The following is a 23,073-nucleotide window of genomic DNA, read 5'->3' as shown; positions in this document are numbered from 1 at the left end:
ATTTTCTATACTTACATAACATGGTATGTTTCTAATAGGAATCAGTAGAAAATGATAAGAATTACTTGCTAAAGAGAGCACCTTCCTTTAAGAGATGTTTCATAGCTATCTCCTGATATTTATCTCATGTACTGTTGTTTTAATAACTGGCAAATGTTATGTAAAATATGAAATTAATAGTAATCTATCCTTTGTCACATGTGGTAGCTGAACAATTTTATTACCACAAACTAGAGAGGGGACAAAGATTTTTTATTTTTTTAACAAGGCTTAAAATTGATCAATATATCTGCATGATCTGATCCTGGTTCAACACTGTAAGACATCTACGTAGGTATCTTTAGCACTGTGGTTATAAAACACTGCAAATCATTGTGTGTCATATCAGTATGGATATGAATGCCAACGAAAGCTTGATACTAGGTCATCTCTCCATGTATTTGCTTTATACTTGATGGATTTCTAGCTTAGAAGAATAGTTGTTGTTTTGTTTTGTTTTTAAACTTTTTAGAACAACACTGCACTCTACTGGATTTGATACTCTACTGCACTTTTATTTCATTAAAAATTATCTGGGTCAAATTCAGCCCATAGTGATCAGAGTTTTTGAAATGCTAGCTACTGCAGGCTTATTGAATTGAGATATTTAGGTCCTGATTTTATTAAAAGCATCTAACATTAGGCACCTAGATTGACATGCCTAACTGATCTACCATGTTTCCCCGAAAATAAGACCTACCCCGAAAATAAGCCCTAGCATGATTTTCAGGGTAGGTCTTAATATAAGCCCTACCCACGAAAATAAGCCCTAGTCGCCGGCAGCAGCACTTACACACACACCAGGACCCATCTCTCCCTTCCATCTGAACCGCGAGACCAAAAAAAATACTTTATAACAAACTGGCAGCATCAGTAGCAATCTAGACAGGATGCTTCGTGGCCTTCTATCGCCCAGGCATTCCTCTGCCACGTGGTTCGGATGGGAGGGAGATATGGGGGGTACATATGGCAGGGGGGATAGAAAGATGCTACACGGGGGGGATGGGAGGGAGGGAGGGAGGGATAGAAGTTGCAAGAGATGGGAGAGACGGATAGAAGCTGCATGGGTTCTGCTGCACAAAGGATGAGAGGGAGGGATAGAAAGATACTGCACAAAGGGATGGGTGAGAGGGGTGGAAATATGCACATGTGGGGGAGAGAACACCTCTCTCTCCCCCTCCCTTGCATCCCTCCCCCATGCAGAATTCTCTCCCTTCCTCTGCCATATCTACCATTTCTGATTCTTTCCTATTGTCCACCATCTCTCTCCCCCTATCTTATGTCCTGTGTCAAACCTCTCTATCCCCCTCCATGCACCATCTCGCCCTTCCTCCCATTCATTACCATGTGCAACATTTCACCCTCTCCCCTCACCATGCATGGCTCCTTCCTCTCACCCTGTGCCAGCATTTTTCCTCTCTCTCACCCCTCCCCTTCCCTCCCTATGCAGCATCTTTCCTTCCTCTCACCCATCCCTTTCCCTCCCTGTGCCAGCAACTTTCCTTCCTCTCACCCCTCCTCTTCCCTCCCTGTGCCAGCAACTTTCCTTCTTCTCACTCCTCCCCTGTATGCTTCCTAGTAAGGTTTGTTTCACTGGGTCATGATATCGGCAACACGCTGCCTACTGCTAACTTGGAAGCTTCCCCTCTTCTGCAGACAGAATTCTGGGATACCGGCAGGCAGCGTGTGAGAATTGCTGCTGATACTTCAACCCGATAGCTGACACCGTCCAAGATGCTGAGCGAGAATGGAGGAATTCTGCATTATTGTGCAATTCTCTGTGTTACGCTGTCACGCAGAATTCTGCCAGGAGTATTATTCCTAGGATAAGCAGCATAAGTTTTATTTTACTTCTTGGGATCTTGTCAGGTACCTGTGACCTGGGTTGGCCATGGTTGGAAACAGGATACTGACCTTCTGTCTGTCCAATATGGCAATCCTTATGTTCTTATGAAATGAGTACTTTTTAAAAATCTATGCGTGTTCTTGAGCAACTATAAAAGCTGACTTGGAACTCCCCCTAGCCCCATACATGTGTATTGTCTATGTGAAATAGGAATTACACATGCAGATTTTAGTCTCTGCCCAAACTATACCCCCTTGAAATCTCTATTTAGTGTGGATTTCCACATTTGACTAGCAGCTTTCTAAACTAGTTTTTGCACCTGCATATGATATTTACATGTTATGTTCAAATCTGTTTTTATTATAAAGCAATACAACAAACACAATACAATCCAACCAGGAATCAACAATAGCAAACAAGCATGTGGAGTATCCAAACCCACCCCAACCCACACTTCCCCACCCCAACTCCATAACTCCCCTCGCCTCTTCTTGAGGAAAGCCAAACAGCAGGTGACCAAAGTCTGGTGGCCTCGGGAGAACTACAAATCTTCCTCCCCCCCCCCAACCCCACCCCACCCCCGAGCAGCAACTCACGGACCACCAAAGGGATCACAGTAATCCCCAAGGAAAGGGATTCACAATCAAGCTCTGACCCCGTGGTGTTAGGGAAGCCAAATAAGCACCCCAAATGAGGAAAAAAGTCTTCGCCTACGAGGGTGTCCCACCGCCTCTCAGGCACCATGGAGTGGCAGCCCCAAAAGGACAGAGGGTCAGACGTTGTCCAGTATTGTATGAGCAAGGAGACACACCTTACAGCACCAGAGGGGACCCCCCCAGGGAGGCCTTCAAAGGCCCTAGGCATTTCAAGCAGCTACTGCTCCACTGTACCCCCCAAGGTGCAGCAGTATAGCGCACAATAGCCATCCAAAAATAGTGAACAAGCCAGCAGTCCCAGAAAGAGTGAGTGAGAGTATTAGACTCTCAGCCACACTTCAAACAGAGGGGGGAATCAACACCCCCAATTTTGAATAACTGCACCTGGGTATAATAAGCTCTGTACAACACTCTTGCGTAGCATTCCTGAAATACCGCCCCATGTTAAATGTTGGTATTTCCACATGGAAGTTGCAAATAGGGCTTCTAAAATAACTCCCTGTATAGTGTTATATAATAGCTAAAAAGTGACCAAGATTAATACTTATATTTATTTAGAACACCTATATACCATTTTCCTAAATCATCAATAAGTTTTAAGAATAAAGGAGCAAATGCCAAAGACCGACAAGAAAAGGATAAAAATATATGCTAGATTGAACCGAAAAGGCCTAAGTACAGGGGCTGGAATGCGTTATTCAGTATGGTGGGTGAAATCAGAGCAAACACCCATACAATAATTTTAACTACAGTGACAATACCATGGTTTGGCTACTTTTTCTAATACTGCATATTAGAAAGCCCCAAGCACTCAGTTCTGAAAAATGAGCCTTCTTGGAAGACAGTTCATTGGGGGGTGGTTTCATTCCCAAGACTCCAAAACGAGCATTACCTGTTCACTTTTGCAGAGCAGCACTTTGTTACCATGCAACACAGCAAAAATTTTAGCTTTGTAGCCTTTTAGTTCAAGATATCCACTCTTGTCTGAGGTGACGCTAGTTGGAGTGCAAGAGGCTTCATGATGAGACATTAATGCATTCTGCAGTATTCTAATCCACTCATTCCTGTCACCAACTAGAAAAGAAAAATAGGAGAATAAAAGAGCAAAATTATTTTTAAATTCCTTACTGGTAAAGTTCTTTCTATGTGAACAAATGTTAGTGTTATCACTCTCTCTCACACACACACATAGACACACACTACTGTTCTATGTTAACTCATGCCCAGAAAACATCAGAAAGGCAAATCTCCGATTATCTCTATCATCAATGCTAATCTTTGCACCTTGTGAACACTCCATCACGGATAAAGAAATAAGCAGGTCATTTTGAAAGGATATAAAGATGCTAAACCATAAACAGATATTTATATTTGCTAGAACTGTTGAAACACTATGATTTATTTATTTACACAGGTCCTGATTCTGTAAACAGCACCAAAAGCTAGGCTTTAATTGATACGGTAATTGACCATATCGTTACAAATCAATTAAAAACTCATTTTAAAAAAATGAGGTAGGGTAGGTGTTGCAATCATGTCTACAGCAAGGTGCCTAAGGTCAAAGTAGGTGTTCTTAAGGGCGGAGATGACCTTAGGCACCGTCAGCCACGATTCAGTCAAACTTAGGTGCCAGTAATGTAGGTCTTTAAAACACTGGCCTACATTACCGGAACCTACGTTTTTCTGTCTCCAGTCCCGGTACATGGGCTTCTCATGCCACTGGGGCTTGCGCACATCTGTGAAGATGAAATTTATGCTGTCGATAGTTTCACCATCTGCAGGGCCTCCCAAGGAGAACAGGTTTCAGCGGAGATGTCAGACTAACAATGTTCCATCCATCTAGGCAGCAGAAGATGGGCAGTGTTAGAGGCGGAGGATTGCATTTAATGCAGCAATGGTTACATCGAATGCATACTGCGCAGAAGGAAGGCCCACAAAAACTTGATATTATCAAGTTGCTAGGACTCAAACACGAGTCAAAGGCGGGAAGGGGTAAAACGCGAACCTCACGGACCTCGCAGATCTAAAACCGCACATCCTTAAAAATCTGAGGTCCATGCATTGACAAGTCCGCCTTTTAGTTTATTCCACTGCTTTCCCTGCACGCTCAGCTCAGGCCCCCTGCTCTGCCTTCCCTAAAGGCTAAGGAGGGAGGGGTATAGATAGAGGATTACTGCACAGGTCCTGGACCTGTTGGACCGCCGCGTGAGCGGACCGCTGGGCACGATGGACCTCAGGTCTGACCCAGCGGAGGCATTGCTTATGTTCTTATTTTCTTATGTTCCATAAGTTAATGGTATGGGAACTTCAAGGATAAAAGTTATCTTGCTCCATATAGGCTTCCAGAAAGCCAATATTAAAGGGCAGTGAAATAAAAGATGATCTAACGTTCCCACTTCCATTTGGCAATGCCAGCATTTATTAGATTGTGTGTTATCCAATATCTGCAATCTCACCGTGGTCCAAAAAGTTCTGTGCAATAAGAAATATAAAGTTTGTCTCGCCGGACTAGGAAGACAAGTACGGCCACCTAGGTTCACCTAAGGCTAAATCCGGGGCAAACCATGCCCATGCCTAGCCTTAAAAGTAAAAATAAAACATGGGGAAAGTCGAAAGACACATAGGGTTGGGGAACCTGTACCTCTGGGTGAAAAAGTACTTCCTAATAAGAACATAAGAAGTTGCCTCCGCTGAGTCAGACCAGAGGTCCATTGCGCCCAGCGGTCCACTCCCGCGGCGGCCCATCAGGCCCATTGCCTGAGCAGTGGTCCTTGACTATTTCTATAACCTATCTCTACTCCTATCCCTATAACCTAACCTCAACCCTTATCTGTACCCCTCAATTCCTTTGTCCTCTAGGAACCTATCCAAACCTTCTTTGAAGCCCTGTAACTTGTTCCGGCCTATCACAGCCTCTGGAAGCGCGTTCCATGTATCCACCACCCTCTGGGTGGTGATTATTCTATTGAGTCATCTTCCTAGAACTATTATAGGTAGGGAAGAGCTGTGCCTGGCTAGTACCTGGATAAAAGACTGTCTGGGAATACCAGGTGCTGTAGGCTGAGGGGCCCTATTTTGGGCAGCAGCAACATAGTAGAGCCATACACTATGCAGAAGGCAATGGCAAACCACTCCTGTACTCTGCCTTGAAACATCACAGCGAGGATTCCTCACTGTGCGTGCCGCCATGAGTCAATGGCTGACTTGGTGGCATGATCCATCCATCCAATTCCCTTAACATACTTTACAGGCACGTTAAGCTCTAAGGCTAATTGAATTCCCTCCTGTGTGTCAAAACAACAGAATAACTGTCTGTACTAAAGAGTCCATATATTGTATAACTCGTATTTTAGTAGTTAAGATTAAAGAAGGAGAAAAGGTCATCTGTAAGACCACCATCACATTTAGCTAGAACCTTCTTTTAGGTTGATATAGCATCCTCTCACACTGAGGATGTGTCTTCAGGAACATATGTCCAGAAGGTAAAGGTTGGGACTGGTATTGGACTTAGTAATTCATTCTTTAGGAATGTAATTATAATAATTGAGTGACTTACAGACATGAGGACTGCTTGGTAACTTGCCTGTCTCATAACTCGCCTAATTCATAATCGCATAAATAGGATTTTAGACAGTGCTAAGGAGAAGTCAGCTGTATAGTATCAATGATATCTGAATATGTACAGAGAAATTTCTGGAATCCAAATTTAGGACTTAAAGTGGAAAGTTGAAATCCAGACATTTAAAGATAGCATTACCAGAAATGTTCCTCATTCCACACACAGGGATCCAGATGTAGTTAGAGCTGTAGAGTCTCTATGTATAGATGAGATAATGGTAAAGGGAAACGGGTTTTAGGTTTGTTAGGAACTGACAACTTTTTGGGGAAGGGAGAACCTTTTTCTAATAAGATGGGTTCTACTTTAACCAGAGTGGAGCCAATGCCTTAAAAAGGAGAGAAAGCAGTTTTTAGACCACATCTTGCAGAGCAGAGATTGCTCAGGAACTTGTGGTTTAGAGAAAGGTTTCTTCAAATGATGCTGGAAAACTGCTGAAGTTAGACTATCCCAACAGAGGGGTTCTGGTAAAGACTGAATGGATCTAGATGAAGATAAACAAAGAAAAGACAGGGATAAACTATTCCAAATTACCCTCGCAACAGCTATGCAGGTTGTGAATACAAATAAAAGCATACTTTTAAATTGCCAGTAATTTCAACAAAAATTGAGAGCAAACATATGGCACTAAATGAAGATGTGGCATAGTAGGTATTTCAAAAACCTAAGGAAAATGATAAATGGGACATTTTGATACTAGGGCACAAATTACAATGGTAGGGCAGATCAAATTAGTGGAGAAGTGGCTTTGGATGTTAATTTTATAGAAATTTCTGCATGCAAAGCCTGTTTGATGTGCATAAGAGGACTTTAATAAAATTATACCATAGGTTACCAACCTGTAGGCAAGTGCTGGTATAGAATTCAGATGGAACATAAGCAGAGCAGACCTAGGGTGCCTAGGGTGTAAAATTCTGAAGACTTTTGGACCCTCCACTCACAAATCTCTGGAGCATTTCTCTCCCCACCAGTTATTTCTCTATATGGGAACCATAATTACATTACATTACATTACATTAGGGATTTCTATTCCGCCATTACCTTGCGGTTCAAGGCGGATTACAAAAGGTTAATTTAAAAAATACAGAGTTACAATGATTAGCTAGAGAGGTAAGTTGTAGATTTTATAAACATTAACGGGTTGTTGAGGGTGAGGTGGTTTGTAAGAGAATTAATAGTTGGTCATAGTGGAGGATCTTTTGTTGTTGTTAGTGCAGTAATGGGTAGATCAGATGTCGGTTTTAGAGTTACTAAGAGGTCGTGATGTTATTGCTGCTTCAGGAATTTCTTGAAAAGTGTGGTTTTTATTTCTTTTCTGAACGTCCTATAGTCTGGGGTGGTCATCAGAAGGTTGGAGATCTGGTTGTCCAGCCTTGCGGCTTGAGTGGCTAGGAGGCCGTCGTGTAGTTTTGTTCTTTTTACTTCCTTGATTGGGGGGGGTATGAATGGGGAGTGTGTTTTTCTGTGTCTGGTAGTGGGTGCTTGGATGAGGCGATTGTTCAAGTATGATGGGCTGTCTCCGTGTAGGGTTTTAAATAGTATGCAGTAGAATTTGAATTGGATTCTTTCTTGGATTGGAAGCCAATGTGAGTTGATGAAGGCTTCAGTGATGTGGTCATGTTTTCTCAATGAGTAGATGAGTCTCAAAGCTGTATTTTGGATTGTTTGGAGTTGTTTAATCGTAGTTACAGGGCAAGGAAGGAAGAGGATGTTGCAGTAGTCCAATATACCTAGTATTAGGGATTGTACTATAAGTTGGAATTGTGTTCTTTCAAAGAATTTTCGGACTTGTCTCAGATTTCTCATGACTGCGAATGATTTCTGAATTGTTTTATTTATTTGCGGTTGCATAGTGCAGCATCTGTCTATGGTCATGCCAAGTAGTTTTATGGTGGTTTGGATTGGATATTTGATTGCGTTTATTTCTAAGTTGGTTGTGGTTTGGACCTTGTCATTTTCGAGAAGGATGAATTTGGTTTTGTCTTGGTTGAGTTTAAGTTTGTGATTTTTCATCCAGGTTGTGACTGTTTCAAGTGTTTGGTGAAGTTTGTCTGTCATGGTAGGTTTAGAATGATCATATGGGATGAGGATGGTGATGTCATCAGCATAACTATAGGTGGTTATGCCCAGATTGTCCAGATGCGTTCCTAGAGAAGCAGTGTAGAGATTGAAGAGGGTAGGGGATAGTGGAGATCCTTGTGGTACGCCGCAGGGGTTTGACCAGGATTCTGACTTTTCTTTGTTTGATTTTACACTGTAGGTTCTGAGTTTTAGGAATCCTTCAAACCAAGAGTATACTTTATCTGAGATGCCTATTGCGTCTAAGATCTGTAGAAGGATGTTGTGATCCACTAAGTCGAATGCTGCAGTTAGGTCCAGTTGTATGAGAAGCATTTTTTTCCCTGTACTAAGGTGTTGTCTGACGGTATCCATAAGGGAGCCTAGTAGTGTCTCTGTACTGAAGTTTGTTCTGAAGCCTGATTGCATGGGGTGGAGTAGGTTGTGGTCATCTATGTAATTGGTGAGGAGTTTGGCTACTAGGCCTTCTATAATTTTGACATATAGCGGAATTGAGGCTATAGGTCTAAAGTTAGATGGGTGGTTTTGTGGTGCTTTTGGGTCTTTTTGGATTGGGGTGATGACGATTTCGCTGAGGTCAGCAGGGAATGTGCCTTCTGTGAGCGTGAATTGAATCCATTGTAGAATTATGGTGCGGAATTTTACACTAGAGGTGGTAAGGAGATATGAGGGGCAATGGTTGAGGTCACAGAAGGCATGGCTGTATTTTTTGTAGAATTTGTTGAATTCTGACCATTGTATGTTGGGGAATTGAGTCCAAATTCTGTCTGCTGCGGTTGCCTCTTTTCCTGTAGGGTGGATTGTGATTGGGTTTTGATGGGATGGGTTAAGGATGAGAGTGGCTCTGGTGTTGGTAATTTTGTTCTTGAAGTGTTCTGCTAAGAGGGTGGGTGATGGTGGAGGGGTGTTCGTGGTGGTAGTGTATGGTTTGGTGTCTGTTAATTCTTTCAGGATTTGGAATATTTTTTTGGAATCTTGGGTTTCCGTGCCTATGAGATTAGTATAGTAGCTTTTCCTCTTATCCCTTAGTAGATTTTTGTATTGTTTGTTGATTTTTTTCCAGTCGGTTTTTGTTTGTTCTTGGTTCTTTTTTCTCCATTTTCTTTCTAATCTTCTACACTGTCTTTTGAGTTGGAGTAATTCATTATCAAACCATTGGTCTGATTTCCTGCTGGTTCTGGTTTTGGTTTGTAGGGGGGCCAGATCATCAAGGATGTTGGTGGATACATTTTTCCAGTGGGAGATGAAGTTTTTTGGGTCGCAGTCTTGGATAGTTTCGTCTACATTTGACCAAAAAATGGTTGGATCGATATGTTTGCGTGTGGTATATGTGGTTTTTTTTGATTGAGGTGTGTGTTTGGTCTTAGTCCAATTGATGTTGAAGTTGTATGTGTAGTGGTCAGACCATAGAGATGGGGACCATGTTCCGTTAGTAGTTTGGATTGCTGGATTGGATGGTTGGAGAGACATGAATGCAGCAATGTCCAGTTGATGACCTTTTTCATGGGTGGTTTGTGGGTTTAGGATCTGGAAGGATAAGGCTTTGAGGAAGGATAGACAGTTATTTGCTGGTGTGGAGGTTGTGTCTTCTAGGTGTAGGTTTAGGTCTCCTAGGATGAGGTTATATTCTGCTGTTAATGAGTTTTGGTAGATGAAGTTTTCAAATTCAGGTCTCACTGTGGTCCAGTTTCCTGGTGTTATGTAGCAGGAATCCATTTTGGAATGGAATCACATCTTGAATGTATAGGTTATAAAATATAGTACATGCATGCTTTGTGGGTTCACATTTTTGGCAGATTCAGTATAACCAAGATGAACACATTGTAGGAACTTCAATGCAATCCAACGATAAAAAATGTTAAGTAATTAGGAAATATTTGCCAACTTGTATACCTAAAATTAACTTAATTAGACTGCTGAACCACATCATGATTTATTGCAATATGTCCAAAGTTCACTTCTAATAGTCAGCAAAATAAGCGAGAAAATGGACTGAATGAAATTTAGGGGGGATTATCAATGCAGGCTACTGTTAAGTTAGACTATTTTACATAAGTTGGGTTATTTTAGTACAAAAAATGGGACCTTATGGCAGTGGTCTTCACTAATTTTTAACCTGGGCCACTTTGGATCCAAAAGAACTAAAGGAGGTTTTCTGCTCTGTCATCTTTCTCCCCTTCGATTTGTCCAGAATTCAGCTGCACGACTCAAATTCCACAACAGCGATAATTTACTCACGTTACCCCTCTTCTAAAGTCACTTCACTGGCTTCCCATCCATTTCCGAATACATTTTCAAACTCCTCCTACTGACCTACAAATGCATTCACTCGGCTGCTCCTCATTATCTCTTTTCATTGATCTCCCCTATGTTCCCTCCCCCCCACAAGCTCCGCTCAGCTGGTTAGCCCCTCCTATATGTGCCCTTCTCCTTCTCTGCCAACTCCAGACTCCGTCCCTTCTATCTCGCTGCCCTGTATGCTTGGAACAAACTGCCTGAATCCCTATGGCGGGTTCCGTCTCTAGCAGTGTTCAAGTCCCAGTTAAAAGCCCATCTCTTCCAGGCTGCTTTCAACTCCTAACTCTTCTCACCTTGGGTTCTGCTTCCCCAACCCTATATTCCATGTCTGTCTGTCCAAGTCAGATTGTAAGCTCTTACGAGAAGGACCATCTACTTAATGTCAAAATATACAGCGTTGCTTACGCTTTCAGCACTATAGAATTGATAAATAGTAATAGTAGTAGAGTTCCTCCAAATATCTTCCCTTGTGGAGGCCATGACACTGTTGATGGGACTGTGTCAATGACATCCATCCCCACCAGCCTACCTTCAAAATTTTCAATGAGGGTATCCTCAAGGAAGAGTGCATTTCCACATGCATTCTCTTTGCCTATTGACAAATAACTTGCACTTCAAAACATGTAGCATGTCCCCCATCCACTTCCTGCTTTCTGTCAAGTGCTTGGTTACAGAGGTAAATTGCAGCAACAACAAAAATGATGATGAGAAGGTGATGATGATGAGAACCACCAGAGGTCTTCAAGGGCCGCCATTGGCCCCCAGACCTAGCATTGAAAAACACTGCCCTATTGCATAATAACCCGACTTATGGTAAAAATAACTTGACATAACAGTAGCCCACGGTGATAACTTCCCTCCTTAATCTTCAGCGTGAGATCATCAAGAACAACCATGTGTAGCTTACCGTCCTTTTCCACCCTGAAGACAAATGTCCTGTGGGCAGTAATAACTTCAAATTTATTCTCGCCATGCACTCGGACTTTAGTTATAGCAGACAACGGAATTACTCCTTTTGAATATACTTCCTGTATTAAATCAAAGGTGCAAAAGTGAGTTGCATGGAAACAACAGAATAACTTATAATAGAAGATAATTTTGAAATACATTGTAACTAAAACCATCTTAAAGTCAACAGTTCTTTACTTCCACTTTTGGAAGTGTAAACCAGTAAAAACAGGATAAAGAAGATTTTTATGTATTCTCATATTTATTCCAGCAGCTATAAAACCATCACTAATATAAGGATAAAAAGAAGCTTCAGCCCATTATTCTTTTATTTATGCTGTCTATAGTTACATGGGATCTTGTTAAAAAAATTTGTTTTGTGAACAATTGTCAAATACTCACAGAAGGGTAAATCTATAAACTAGATACCAATATGTAAATGCCCATTGAATGCATAAATGTTTAGAATGCCAGCATGTATTTGCATATGGGCGCGGCTGTAGCCACACGTGACAGGCCAGAAGTGCCTGGAGCACATGGGGCTGACCGAGCGGCAATCAACTTTTGGAGTGGTGGATTAAGTGGTCTGCTAAAATTACCCAGTTACTCAAAATTCAAAGCACAAAGTCTTTTATTCCAAAGGATAATAGGCAAAACAGTTCAATAACAGTTCTAACAAGCACTGCAAAAATGTCCATAATATTCAAGAAAATAAAGATCAAAAATTCTTCATCAAAAGATTTCTTTTACATATCAGTTTCCTTCTTTGCGATGTCTCAATTTGCCAAGGCTTTAGCAGTGCTCAAGTTCAACTTTCAACTTCAGTTGTTCAAACCCAAAAATCAAGCAAAACAAAATAGCTTCCAGAATACAGGCCAATAGGCCTGAGGCCTACCCTGAGGCAGGTCTTCTGTTTAGCTCATTCCCCTCTGTGAGCTAAACCTTCCATACTGGAAAATACATTCATTTACTTTCAAAACTTCACATTCAAAAATACTTTTATAGGCAGTGTCTGCCTGGACTTGCCAGACTTTTCCTTCCAGCTAAACTCAGGGGCAGAGAAGGGCCACCTCCGACACTGACCGGTAGATGTGGTCCCTCCCCAAATAGGACCCACAATCCAGACAAAAAATTAAAGGCTATTGCCCTGGCTGTGTGGAACAAACTACCACAGCCAGAAAAGAGGGGAAAAACCCCCAAAACTTTCCTTTTCTAGTTCCTCTGTTGGAGAACATAACTCTGTTGGAGAAGGTGCAAAGGCGAGCCACGAAACTAGTCAAAGGAATGAAAAATTTGAGCTACGAAGAACGCCTCAGGAAACTGGGACTGTTTACACTCGAGAAGAGAAGACTGAGAGGCGATTTGATAGAGACTTTTAAAATATTAAAAGGATTTGATAAAATAGACCAAGAAGCAGCATTACTAACATTTTCAGATGTGACACGGACAAGAGTTCACAGCCTGAAACTGGCTGGCAGCAGGTTCAGGATAAATGCCAGGAAGTTCTGTTTCTCACAACGAGTGGTGGGTGCTTGGAATTGTCTTCCTGAAGATGTTGTGGCGGAGAATACTCTACGGGGTTTCAAGCACAAGTTGGATATACACCTTCTTGCAAATCATATTGAGGGATACGGTAATTTCAGGTTTTCATAATAGAGAACCTAAATGGGCCGCTGCGTGAGTGGATCGCCGGACTTGATGGACCTCGGTCTGATCTGGTGAAGGCATTTCTTATGTTCTTATGTTCACACTTTCTTTGGTAAGCTTTAGAGGTTTTAAAGTTCTAGGGCAGCAGTATATAGCACACAATTCCTTCAGGTAACCAGCCACAGTCAATACGGTTAAAGAACAAATACTGTATTGCATTTCTGCTTAGCTAGGCAATATCTCAACAGGTTTATTATAATGTCCAGGTTCAGAACAGCCCTGCTTCAGCCACAGTCTGTTTCCATAGCATATTCATTTGCCTCTGAATTCCCATCAACAAATTCCATAGCCTCTTCTGGATAAGCATTCTCAATACTTTCAGCTATATCATCCAGGTAATCATTAAATGCTTCAGTATCAAAAGTATCACCAATAAGATTACATTCAGGGCTAACCTGTGATTTGAACTGTGCAGTGCTCCTCCTTGCTCTAGGTATTGGTTTCTCCTCACTGTTCCATTCTCCTCCAGGGTTGGATTGGTTCTGTGGCTACCCCTTTACTGGAGCAAGCTGCCTGTTCTTATAGGAGTTTTGGTAACAAGGAACAAGTGCAGATTATTCATAGGGTTACCAGACTTCCCCGGACGGCTTTTCAAAACCCGGCACTTTGTCCGGGTTTTGGAAAGCTTCCTGACAAAATCATATCGGGAAGGGGAATTCACGCATGTGCGGACGCAGCTTGTGTGGCATCATTGTGTTGCATCTGTGCATGTGTGGATGCTGTCTGGGGGTGGGGCTGGGAGGCAGAACAGGGCGTGACAGAAGCAGAACTGGGCGTGGCCATGGGTCCAGATTTTCTCGAAGGAAAATCTGGTAAGCCTAATTATTCCCTAATGTGGTATTCTCTAGCAAAGTGCTCTTCAACTGCTGGTCCATGGATTGGTGTAGGTCCACAAAAATTTCCTACCGTGCTGTGAAGAATTTGTGTCCCCTGCAAGCACATGTCCATCTTTCTTCTGGTTTGGCTGCTCCTCATCTTCAGCGCCAGGTGCATTTGTTTGCCGAGACAGTGCACAGTGGCTCTTGTACGTTGCACGTGGCTGACCTGGACAAGGATTCCCCACCACTGCGGCCTGTACAATGCTTGCACAGGCCGGTTGTGAGTGCCTTGCATCTGAGACACAATGAGCACTTTTTCCCTTTCAAAGTGCTCATTGTGCTGAAAACTGCCCTAGCTGTAACAGAAGTGCCGGTTAGATGAGAAAAACAGCAAAAAGCAGCAAATTTAAGGGGAAATGAGCACTTTAAACCAGCACAGCCTTAGGATTTTTTTTTTCCAGAACAAACTCTACTGGATCTCTAAGCCTGACCGGTATCAGTGTCCAGGCTGCCAGCTGTGGCACCTCTACAAAAAATGTGGGTAGGTGGAGGAAGGGGGGGAGGTAACGCGACCCGCCAGGTTTAACACCCCTGAGGATTGGATGGATCCCCAAACAGGACCCGTCCAAGCTCCGTCTGGAACTAAAGGGGACCCAGGAGTCCTAAAATAAATTCCAACAGCTCTAACAGGGGGAGCCAATTTAGTCTTACCACTCTGCTGGAAACTGAGAAAAAAATGGGTTGGTAGGGGGAGCCTCAACTACTGTACAAGTTTTGGTCTCAGTCTCCACCTACTGGTCACAGTGAGATATAACCCATCTGTGAAGATTAACTGTACTGGTCTATCAGACAACACAGAATAATGCTTTTGAAATTATAAGTAGTAATAGAAGGAGTACACCATCTGGTCCAGGTGATTTACTACTTTTTATCTTGTTGATTTGATTCAGTACATATTTGAGGTCTGCCAAGACTTATTTCAGTCCCTATGTGTTGTCACCTCTGAAGACCATTTCTGGCACAGGCAGTCTCTTAAATCCTCCAGTGAAAACTGAAGCAAAGAATTTATTCAGTCTCTCTGCTATGGCTTTCTCCTCCTTGAGTGCCCCTTTTATTCTTTGATGATCTAATGGCCCCATGGATTCTGTTCAGGCTTTCTAGTTCTAATATACTGGGAAAAAAAACTTATTGCTGCGAATTTTGTCCCTGTGCTAACTTTCTCTTTACATTCTCTTTTAATATTCTTAATCAATTATTTGCACTTAATTTGCCAGTGCTTATGTTGCTGTATTTTGACATACTGCTTCAATCACTTGAGAATCTAAAGAAAGTATCGAATCTAACAAAATCCTCCAGACTTTAATCTGTTTGTCAACTTCACTGATCTCTCCATAAAAGCTTTAGACAATCTTTGGTGAACTCATTACTGCTGAACACAGTAACAAGCAATCCTGCTGACCTTTTAATTCAGACAAACAATATTGCTACTCATGATAAAGACTTGCCAATGAACCTATTAACATATTGTGTGGCCTGTAAATCACAGTTTTCTTTGAAATATGTAAATGGCATTCTTTTAGCCTGCAATAAAATTTGATATATTTTGCATGTACCATATATCCATCACACAGGCCAATTGACTGAAGAATTATTTGTTTTTAACAAAGAATTAGCTCAAGAACAATAAATGCTGTAAGTTAAGCTATTTTATTTCTCATCCTAATTAACGGCCTCTTTTACAAAGCTGCGCTATCGGCTGCCTCACGGCAACAGTCCCGAAGCCCTTTAAATCTCTATGGGCTTCGGGGCCGTTAGCGCAACAGGGACGCTAGCATGGCTTTGTAAAAGAGGCCATAAGTCATATGAAACTTTCTTTAATGAAAAAGTCTAAAACTGGAAGGTCTTGAATATGTCTAGAATGTTTCAAACATGGCAAAATATGTAAAGGTAGAGGAGATGTAATCTATTTTAAATGATCCTACTCCCATTTCATACCAAGCTACTGAAATCAACTGCCCCAAAAGATCAGATCCCTCAGAGGGCTTCTGAACTTTAGGAAAACAATAAAAACTTACCTCTTCACCTAATCCCCCCACCTAACACCCATATGATTAAAAAAGAAATGTATATTAAATGTATGTTGAATTAGATCCTCTGTGTATATCAAATTAGGATGAGCACATTGTATTATAAGTATGGCAAATTGTAACCCATTTTGTTTATATGTTATGTATATTAACCTGTAACCCATTCTGAGCACATTAGGGAGAACAGGATATATGAATTAAATAAATGAATTAAATAAATAAATAATTAAATGAATTAAATTAAATTAAATTAATTAAATGAATTAAATAAATAAATAAATAGTACCTGCAGTCATTTCAGAATATATTCATCAGATATTGTGGCCTTGCCTTTATATATAGTACGGCAAAACAAACAGCAGACTTCCAAATCCAAAACAGAGATAAAAGGACAATATGCCTAACGGTATTTACAAACACTCAGGGAAGTTTAGTCTCCTTTTATTTCTTTGTAATTTAAGTTTATTTACTGCTGTTAATGATGTCTCCCTTTCCAAAATGATTAGTAAGCAGAGATTCCAGAGAGGTCAAAATCTAATTGGAAAAGTACAGACACTTTAAACCTAAAAGTATCTATGGAGTTAATTTTAGAAGCCTTAGATGCCATAAATAACAGTCATATTTATTTATATATTTAATTATAACTTATAAACTACATTTCTAAAATACTCTATGCAGCAAACAGATAATAAAATGAAGTACAATAAAATACATCTCAAACATCAACAATAATGAAACACAACACATTAAATAACACTGGCATTCACAAACTCCTCATGTTCACATCCACCAACACCAATAATATCATACATTTACTGAGTTGCAAAACATGGGCCACAGCTTTATTTAACCTCAATTAAAACCAAGAATTAATATGCAACATTTACAATAATACAGCAAATGACAGTGTAGACTAACAATCCAATAATACCTTGGAGCTATTCAGTATTGAACTAGCCCCACTTACAAAAATCCCTACCTTCTACCGATCCTAATTCCCATAAAGACCCCCAATGTCAGAGGGTCCTGCCTCCACTCATGGCGGTTTCACACATGAGCAGATCAGTAACAAGTTAACGCATCTCTTCTTAACCAACAAATACACCCCCAATGCTTATACTTTTCTGGAAATAAAAGCTGTGACAATCCCTCCCCCCCAAAAAAAAAAATAAAAAAACAACCACCCAGACCCATGAACAACCTCATCCACTCCAAAAAAAAAGAGGGAGGGAAAGCATAGTTTTCCCCTAGCAACACCTTCACCCTTCCACCCTCCCTTCTTCCTCCCAAATGTCTCCAGTCCACCAAAATTCTCCACATAGTTTGCACGAATCACTAACCACCTCTCTCAACCAATCCTTCCTTACCTCCTATCCCTAACCTCCAATCCCCTTGTTCTCTCTCTTACTATTCCTAACATTCCCTTCATCTCTCTTTCAAAGCCCTAATACCTATAGCTCCAACCCCTTTCACTACCAACCCCTCTGACGCACCCCCTCCCAACACAAACACATTTCATAATCGCTTTGCCTCAACCAGTGTTACATCTTCCAGCCTTCTCACAGCTCTCCCTGAATAAGTGGGTGATCAGTTCAAGTTTAAACACCCTCAAATCTTGTTCTACCCTTAACTGAAAAGAGAGGATATTTTACAACATGAATGCAAAGCCCTGCCTGGCACATAAAACTGCAATGTAGACATTGTATTATTCATATCCTAACTCCCACTGCAGCTTAAATGTTAACAGCAGTAATTTAAATTGCACCCTAAAATTTCCTAGAAACCAATGGAGCTGAATCAAGTCTGGCATCCCACAATCAGATCTTCTAAGCCCTTTAAAGGCCTTTTAAAGAGTTTACCTGTAGACTTTCACAGTAATTGTAAACACTGAAAATCTTTCATTGCAGTAGTCCATACAAGGCAAAATCAAAGCCTTCATCACTTATGTCAGATTTGACTCTAGTAAATATGACCTCAATTGATGAATTAGTCAGTGTCGAAAATGAAATTATGACAATTATGAAACACAGCTCATAAACTGCAAGTGTGAATTCAACCAGACCCCAAGTTGTAACACCTTGTAACACCATCGACCAGCAGGTGGAGATAGAGAAACTGATTAACAGTTGGCCTTATAGCCTGGTGTTCCTCCTGTTGATTCAGTTATGCATCTTGCCCAAGCCTCCCAAGAAAGGAGAATGAGCATTCACAAAACTTCATTCCAGTAGTAAATATGTAACTCAGAAATGTAATAAGACAATTACCAACCGTTCCCCAACCGAAAATACCAACTAACCCTCAGACCAACCGTCCATTGGGGAGGGGCTCTGGATTCATCTGCTGCTTATAAAGGAAAGAAAATTAACAGGTAAGAACATAATTTTACATTCCTTAGCAAAGCAGCAGATGAATCCAGAGACAGCCATATCATTGTTATGAACCCTTGACAGCCATATCATTGACTTCAAGCTGACAAGTCAACAATCCTATCATCAGACGATAACAACTCAGTTTTGGTATAAAAAACATCAAATGTATAAGCTGGAACCAGGTACATAAATAAAGACATCTATTCCTTCAATATCACTCATATGGTATGTCTTCTACCTTCCTTAGTACAGGATTAAGACCAGAACATTATTAGTTTAAATATAAAACATTAACTCAGTGCTAACAAGCAAAATATAAAGGGAGTATATATAAACTGAACAAATATAATGGTATATGTATTTAATTATCTGTTGTAATTTTGTTTCTGGGTATGGTTTGTGTGTCTGCGTGTATTTCAGTATGCCAATACACATATCCTTCAATGTGGAGAATGACATGAGGACAAATTTTTCCCAGTCCCTGTAAGAACTCAATTTCCCCATGCTACCCCCACGAGTTTTGTCGCTGTCCTTGTCCCATTCCTATAAGCTCCGTCTTAACTACACAAGTCTCAAACATTTATGATTTTAAAGTGAGGCTTGGGCAGATGAGGACAGAGTTTGCAGGAATGGGGCAGGAACACGAAAAGAACTCACTGGGATGGGACAGGAAAATGAGCTCCCGTGGGAACGGGTAAAAATGTCATTCTCTACTTCAATGTTTCTGCTCAGTATGTGTTTATTTATTTATTGTATTTAGAGATTTAGTCTTTTCAATAGTATTTCAAGGTGAGTTAACTGTTCCAAGTCATGCATGCTCCAAACTATTGTATTCTGTCTTTTGGACCTGGAACTTAGAAGCTTGCTTGAGAGAGATATGAGCATTTACTGCATCTACCTTTCTTAGAGAAGGGAAGACAGTAGAACAAGAGGAAATGAATTTAGGTTGCAGGGGGTCCAACTCAGGAATATCAGGAAGTACTTTTTCATGAAGAGGATGGTAGCTACCTAGAATGCCCTCCCATGGGAGGTGACAGCCATAAAAACGGTAACAAAAGTTTTAACTGTGTGGGATGACATAGGAATCCCATATGGAAGGCATGGAACCAAACGAGCTAAGCAGTGATTAGATGACAACTCCAGCAATGGGGAAACAAAGCTAGTGCCAAGCAGCCTTCTATGGTGACTAGGTTACCTATTCCAGATGGGAGACTTTTTGGCTAGTCCTGGATTTCTGCCAACCTCATCCTGGTGTATTGTGGGAGCTGCAGCACTGATTGCAATGGATAGAATCATGGACTACAAATATTACACTGCTTTGGGACATAGGTTTTGGCCGTTGATTATACACATCCAGGAAGGGTGGGTGGGGGGATATGTATTTAATTATTTGTTGTAATTTTGTTTACCTTGATCATTTGTATTGTTCTTGATTGTTTTTATACTGTATGAAAGGGTGGAGGAGAGGGATATGTACTTATTATATCATTTGATGGAATTAAGTGCTGTCTATATTGTTAACTGTTGATAATATGATGCACTTTGTGTTGGTTTATAAAATGAATAAAGATTTTTTTAAGAACAAACAAACCAGGATTGGCTAAAAAGTCTCGACAGATGTAGATGGACTGGAATGGAGCTTCAATGACAGCCTCAGTAGTGGGAGAACAAAGCCAGTGCTGGGCAGACTTCTACAGTCTGTGCCCTAAAACGTCAAGGACAAATCAATCATGTATACCTCCATGGACCCAAACTAAGCCTTTCCCAGGAAGATCCCCTATTTACTGGACAAGATGGAGGAAATTCTATAACATGGGTACTAGCATTTACACACTGGTTACATAAATACCCCTAAATTCTATAAAGTATGCCTAAAGTTAAGCAATTAAATCAGTGTGGCTAGCCGATGTAGGCACCTAACTTAAATGAGTAATAGACTAAATTGGTGTCAATAATTGGCACTCAATGCCACTTAATTGGAACTAATTGGAGTTAACTGAAAGTTAAGCACCTAACCTGGTAGGCATGATTATACAACAGTTAGATGTCTAGTGAACAGTGCATATTTAAAAGTGGGTGTGGTTAGGGGTGGATTGTTGACATGTTTTTTAGTTAGATGCCTGTTTATAACTTAGGAGATGGGGGTTTTGTTCATCAAGCCTTAAAAAACTTTCAAAATTAACTAGATTGCATACACAAACTTGCAATCTTATTCCATGCAATAATATTTCATATTGTTTTTCTTATTTTCTCTATACTTATAGTGGCCATTTAATAGTGACCAACTTTTTAAAATAATAAAGTCATTTACAGTCACCATGTGAAAAAAACTGAGTGAGCTAAAGTGCTGAGTGAGTCATTTCTCATATATAAAGTGCACAGCGCTAAACAAAACATTTATCTTTTGTGGAACATACAGAGATATCTTTTTAAATATCAAACACCAACTTTCAAAGGTATGCAGATAGCATAACTCTCTCTGTCATACTTGCCGACGGGACCCGTTTTGCCCTACACATCAGGCTTTCTCAAGGTAAACTTTCAACAGTTTGGGTGAGATTAGCACTTGGACATTTTACGGTGATAATCAAACATTTTACAAAATGCCCAGGGCACAATTTGGATGTATTGGGCTAGACCTGTGTTTTAAATGAACAAGGGCCAAAAAGGTACCCAAACTGACCAGATGACCACTGCAGGGATGAAAACATGGCCACCATACACTGACTCCCCTCTCACCCCCAAATATCTGCATGAAACAGTATATATCTATCTCTATAACAGCTGCAGATACTATGGTAAGGTCCATTAGAGCTGCAGCCTAGTGGGTAGTGCACTGCTGAGAGTTAGTAATTAGAGAATGGCAAGGGGACAAATTTGGCCACGTCCCTGCAGATATTCAATTTCCCTGTCCTGTCCCCGCAAGTTTTGTCGCTGTCCCTGTCCTATTCGTATAAGCTCTGCCTTAACCACCCAAGCCTCGAACACTTACGATTTTAAAGTGTTTGAGGCTTGTGCAGATGAGGATGGAGCTTGCAGGAATGGGGCAGGGACAGAAAAAGAACTCACAGGGATGGGATGGGAAAATGTGTCCCCGTGTCATTCTCTATTAGTAATATTAGAGCATGGCCATTCATACCCAAAAAAATAGGAAATTCTGCCATTTTACCCCAGCAGTAAAAATGGCCTTAGCATCTGGAATGGAAAGAACCACTTGCTAAGGCTATTTTTATCCCTTCTTGGTAAAAGGGGCCCCTAGCCTTTTAAAGAAAAACGAAAGAAAAAAAAGCAGCTATCCATGTTGTGACAATCATATCATTCTTCCAAAAATCTGCCTCTAGTATTTAGTTTTGCATTTCTTATCAATCAGATGGCCAGTTAGAACAGAGCTCCTCATTTCCTTTTCCTAAAATGTATAGTTTACTGAAACTCGGAAAGATCTGTTGCAAGAATATGCTGGTCTTTGCAGACATCTGCTGGCCATGCTATATTCGGCAGTCACAGTTTTGAGAAAATGCTGATTTCATTTTTCTTTCAAGCCTTAATGATTCAGTCTAAGCATACACCGAAAACATGTTCTTTCTTCAGTGGAAGGACCACTCAACAATTCACGTCTCACAATTTTTACCATTGTCATTTTAGAGCCTTTCCATTTTTATTCCCTCTCATTTTTGGAAATTCTGTTCTATAATTGATACACTGAGTACCTGATTCTATAAACAGCTCCTAGCGGTGCCTACATTATAGGCTTTGCTCAGCACGGTTGTCAATCAACTATTAGGCACCATTTAAAGAATCACACCTAGCAGTGCCTAAGTGAACTCAGGCATCACTAAGTGCATGCTGCTTCATTAGGCCTGGTTTGCACTGGCCTAATTTACTGGCACCTATATCGGACACCTAACTCAACCACACCTTTTCTCTAATAATAATAATAATAATAATAATAATTTTATTCTTATATACCGCCAAAGCCGTAGTAATTCGAGGCGGTTTACAACGAAGAAGAGCTGGACAATCAGCGAATGTAGGTACAATGTAAGGTCATCAAAATACAGGTAAGCAGGATACCGAGGTAAGGCATAAGAGATCTTGGGAAACAATTTGGTTAGAGTTGAAGAGATGAGGCTTTAGAGGTCTTAGGTTACAAATCGGTTGAACAAGTTTGTTTTTACAAATTTTCTGAAACTTAGGTGGGATGAAGAGTACGTGATAATATTGCCCAGCCATGCAAGTTTCAAGTTTATTAGGATTTTATATACCGCCTATCAAGGTTATCTAAGCGTTTTTTACAATCAGGTACTCTTCACTTCTGGGTCAAAGTGGTAAGCCTCCACCCCCACACCATCATCGAGCACCCTAAATGTGCTGAAATTTAAAGGGACCTGAGTCCACTAAATCAAACCAATCAAACAATCAAAGTGAGTAAATCAAACTCAACACAAACAACCTGAGCGACCCCCAAACAAACCCTGCCAGCCAGACCCCCCGAACTACACAACAAGATCAAGAATCACCATACAAAAAATACCAAATAAATCCAATACTTATCTGAAACCATATCACAGACTAATAAACGCAACAAACCGTGCCAGGAGAAAAAGGAGACA

The 23,073-nt window shown here is 40.8% G+C and overlaps 1 protein-coding gene across 9 annotated transcripts in view; it reads right to left on the bottom strand.

Annotated features, from left to right (window-relative positions):
* The window catches only part of ARAP2 (ArfGAP with RhoGAP domain, ankyrin repeat and PH domain 2), a 402,332-nt gene that overhangs the window by 267,705 nt on the left and 111,554 nt on the right, over window positions 1–23,073 (bottom strand). For all 9 annotated transcript variants that reach the window (XM_033947679.1, XM_033947686.1, XM_033947705.1 and 6 more), the window contains 2 exons: window positions 11,442–11,562; window positions 3,434–3,615 (listed from right to left, as the gene is read on the bottom strand). In XM_033947679.1, the coding sequence (XP_033803570.1) occupies window positions 3,434–3,615; window positions 11,442–11,562 (303 nt within the window). The remainder of the gene's footprint in view (window positions 1–3,433; window positions 3,616–11,441; window positions 11,563–23,073) is intronic.

Source organism: Geotrypetes seraphini, chromosome 1, assembly GCF_902459505.1.
Source record: "Geotrypetes seraphini chromosome 1, aGeoSer1.1, whole genome shotgun sequence".
Classification (NCBI taxonomy): domain Eukaryota; kingdom Metazoa; phylum Chordata; class Amphibia; order Gymnophiona; family Dermophiidae; genus Geotrypetes; species Geotrypetes seraphini.
The sequence above is the reverse complement of the archived record's forward strand: the minus strand, read 5'-3'. Positions and strand labels throughout refer to the sequence as shown.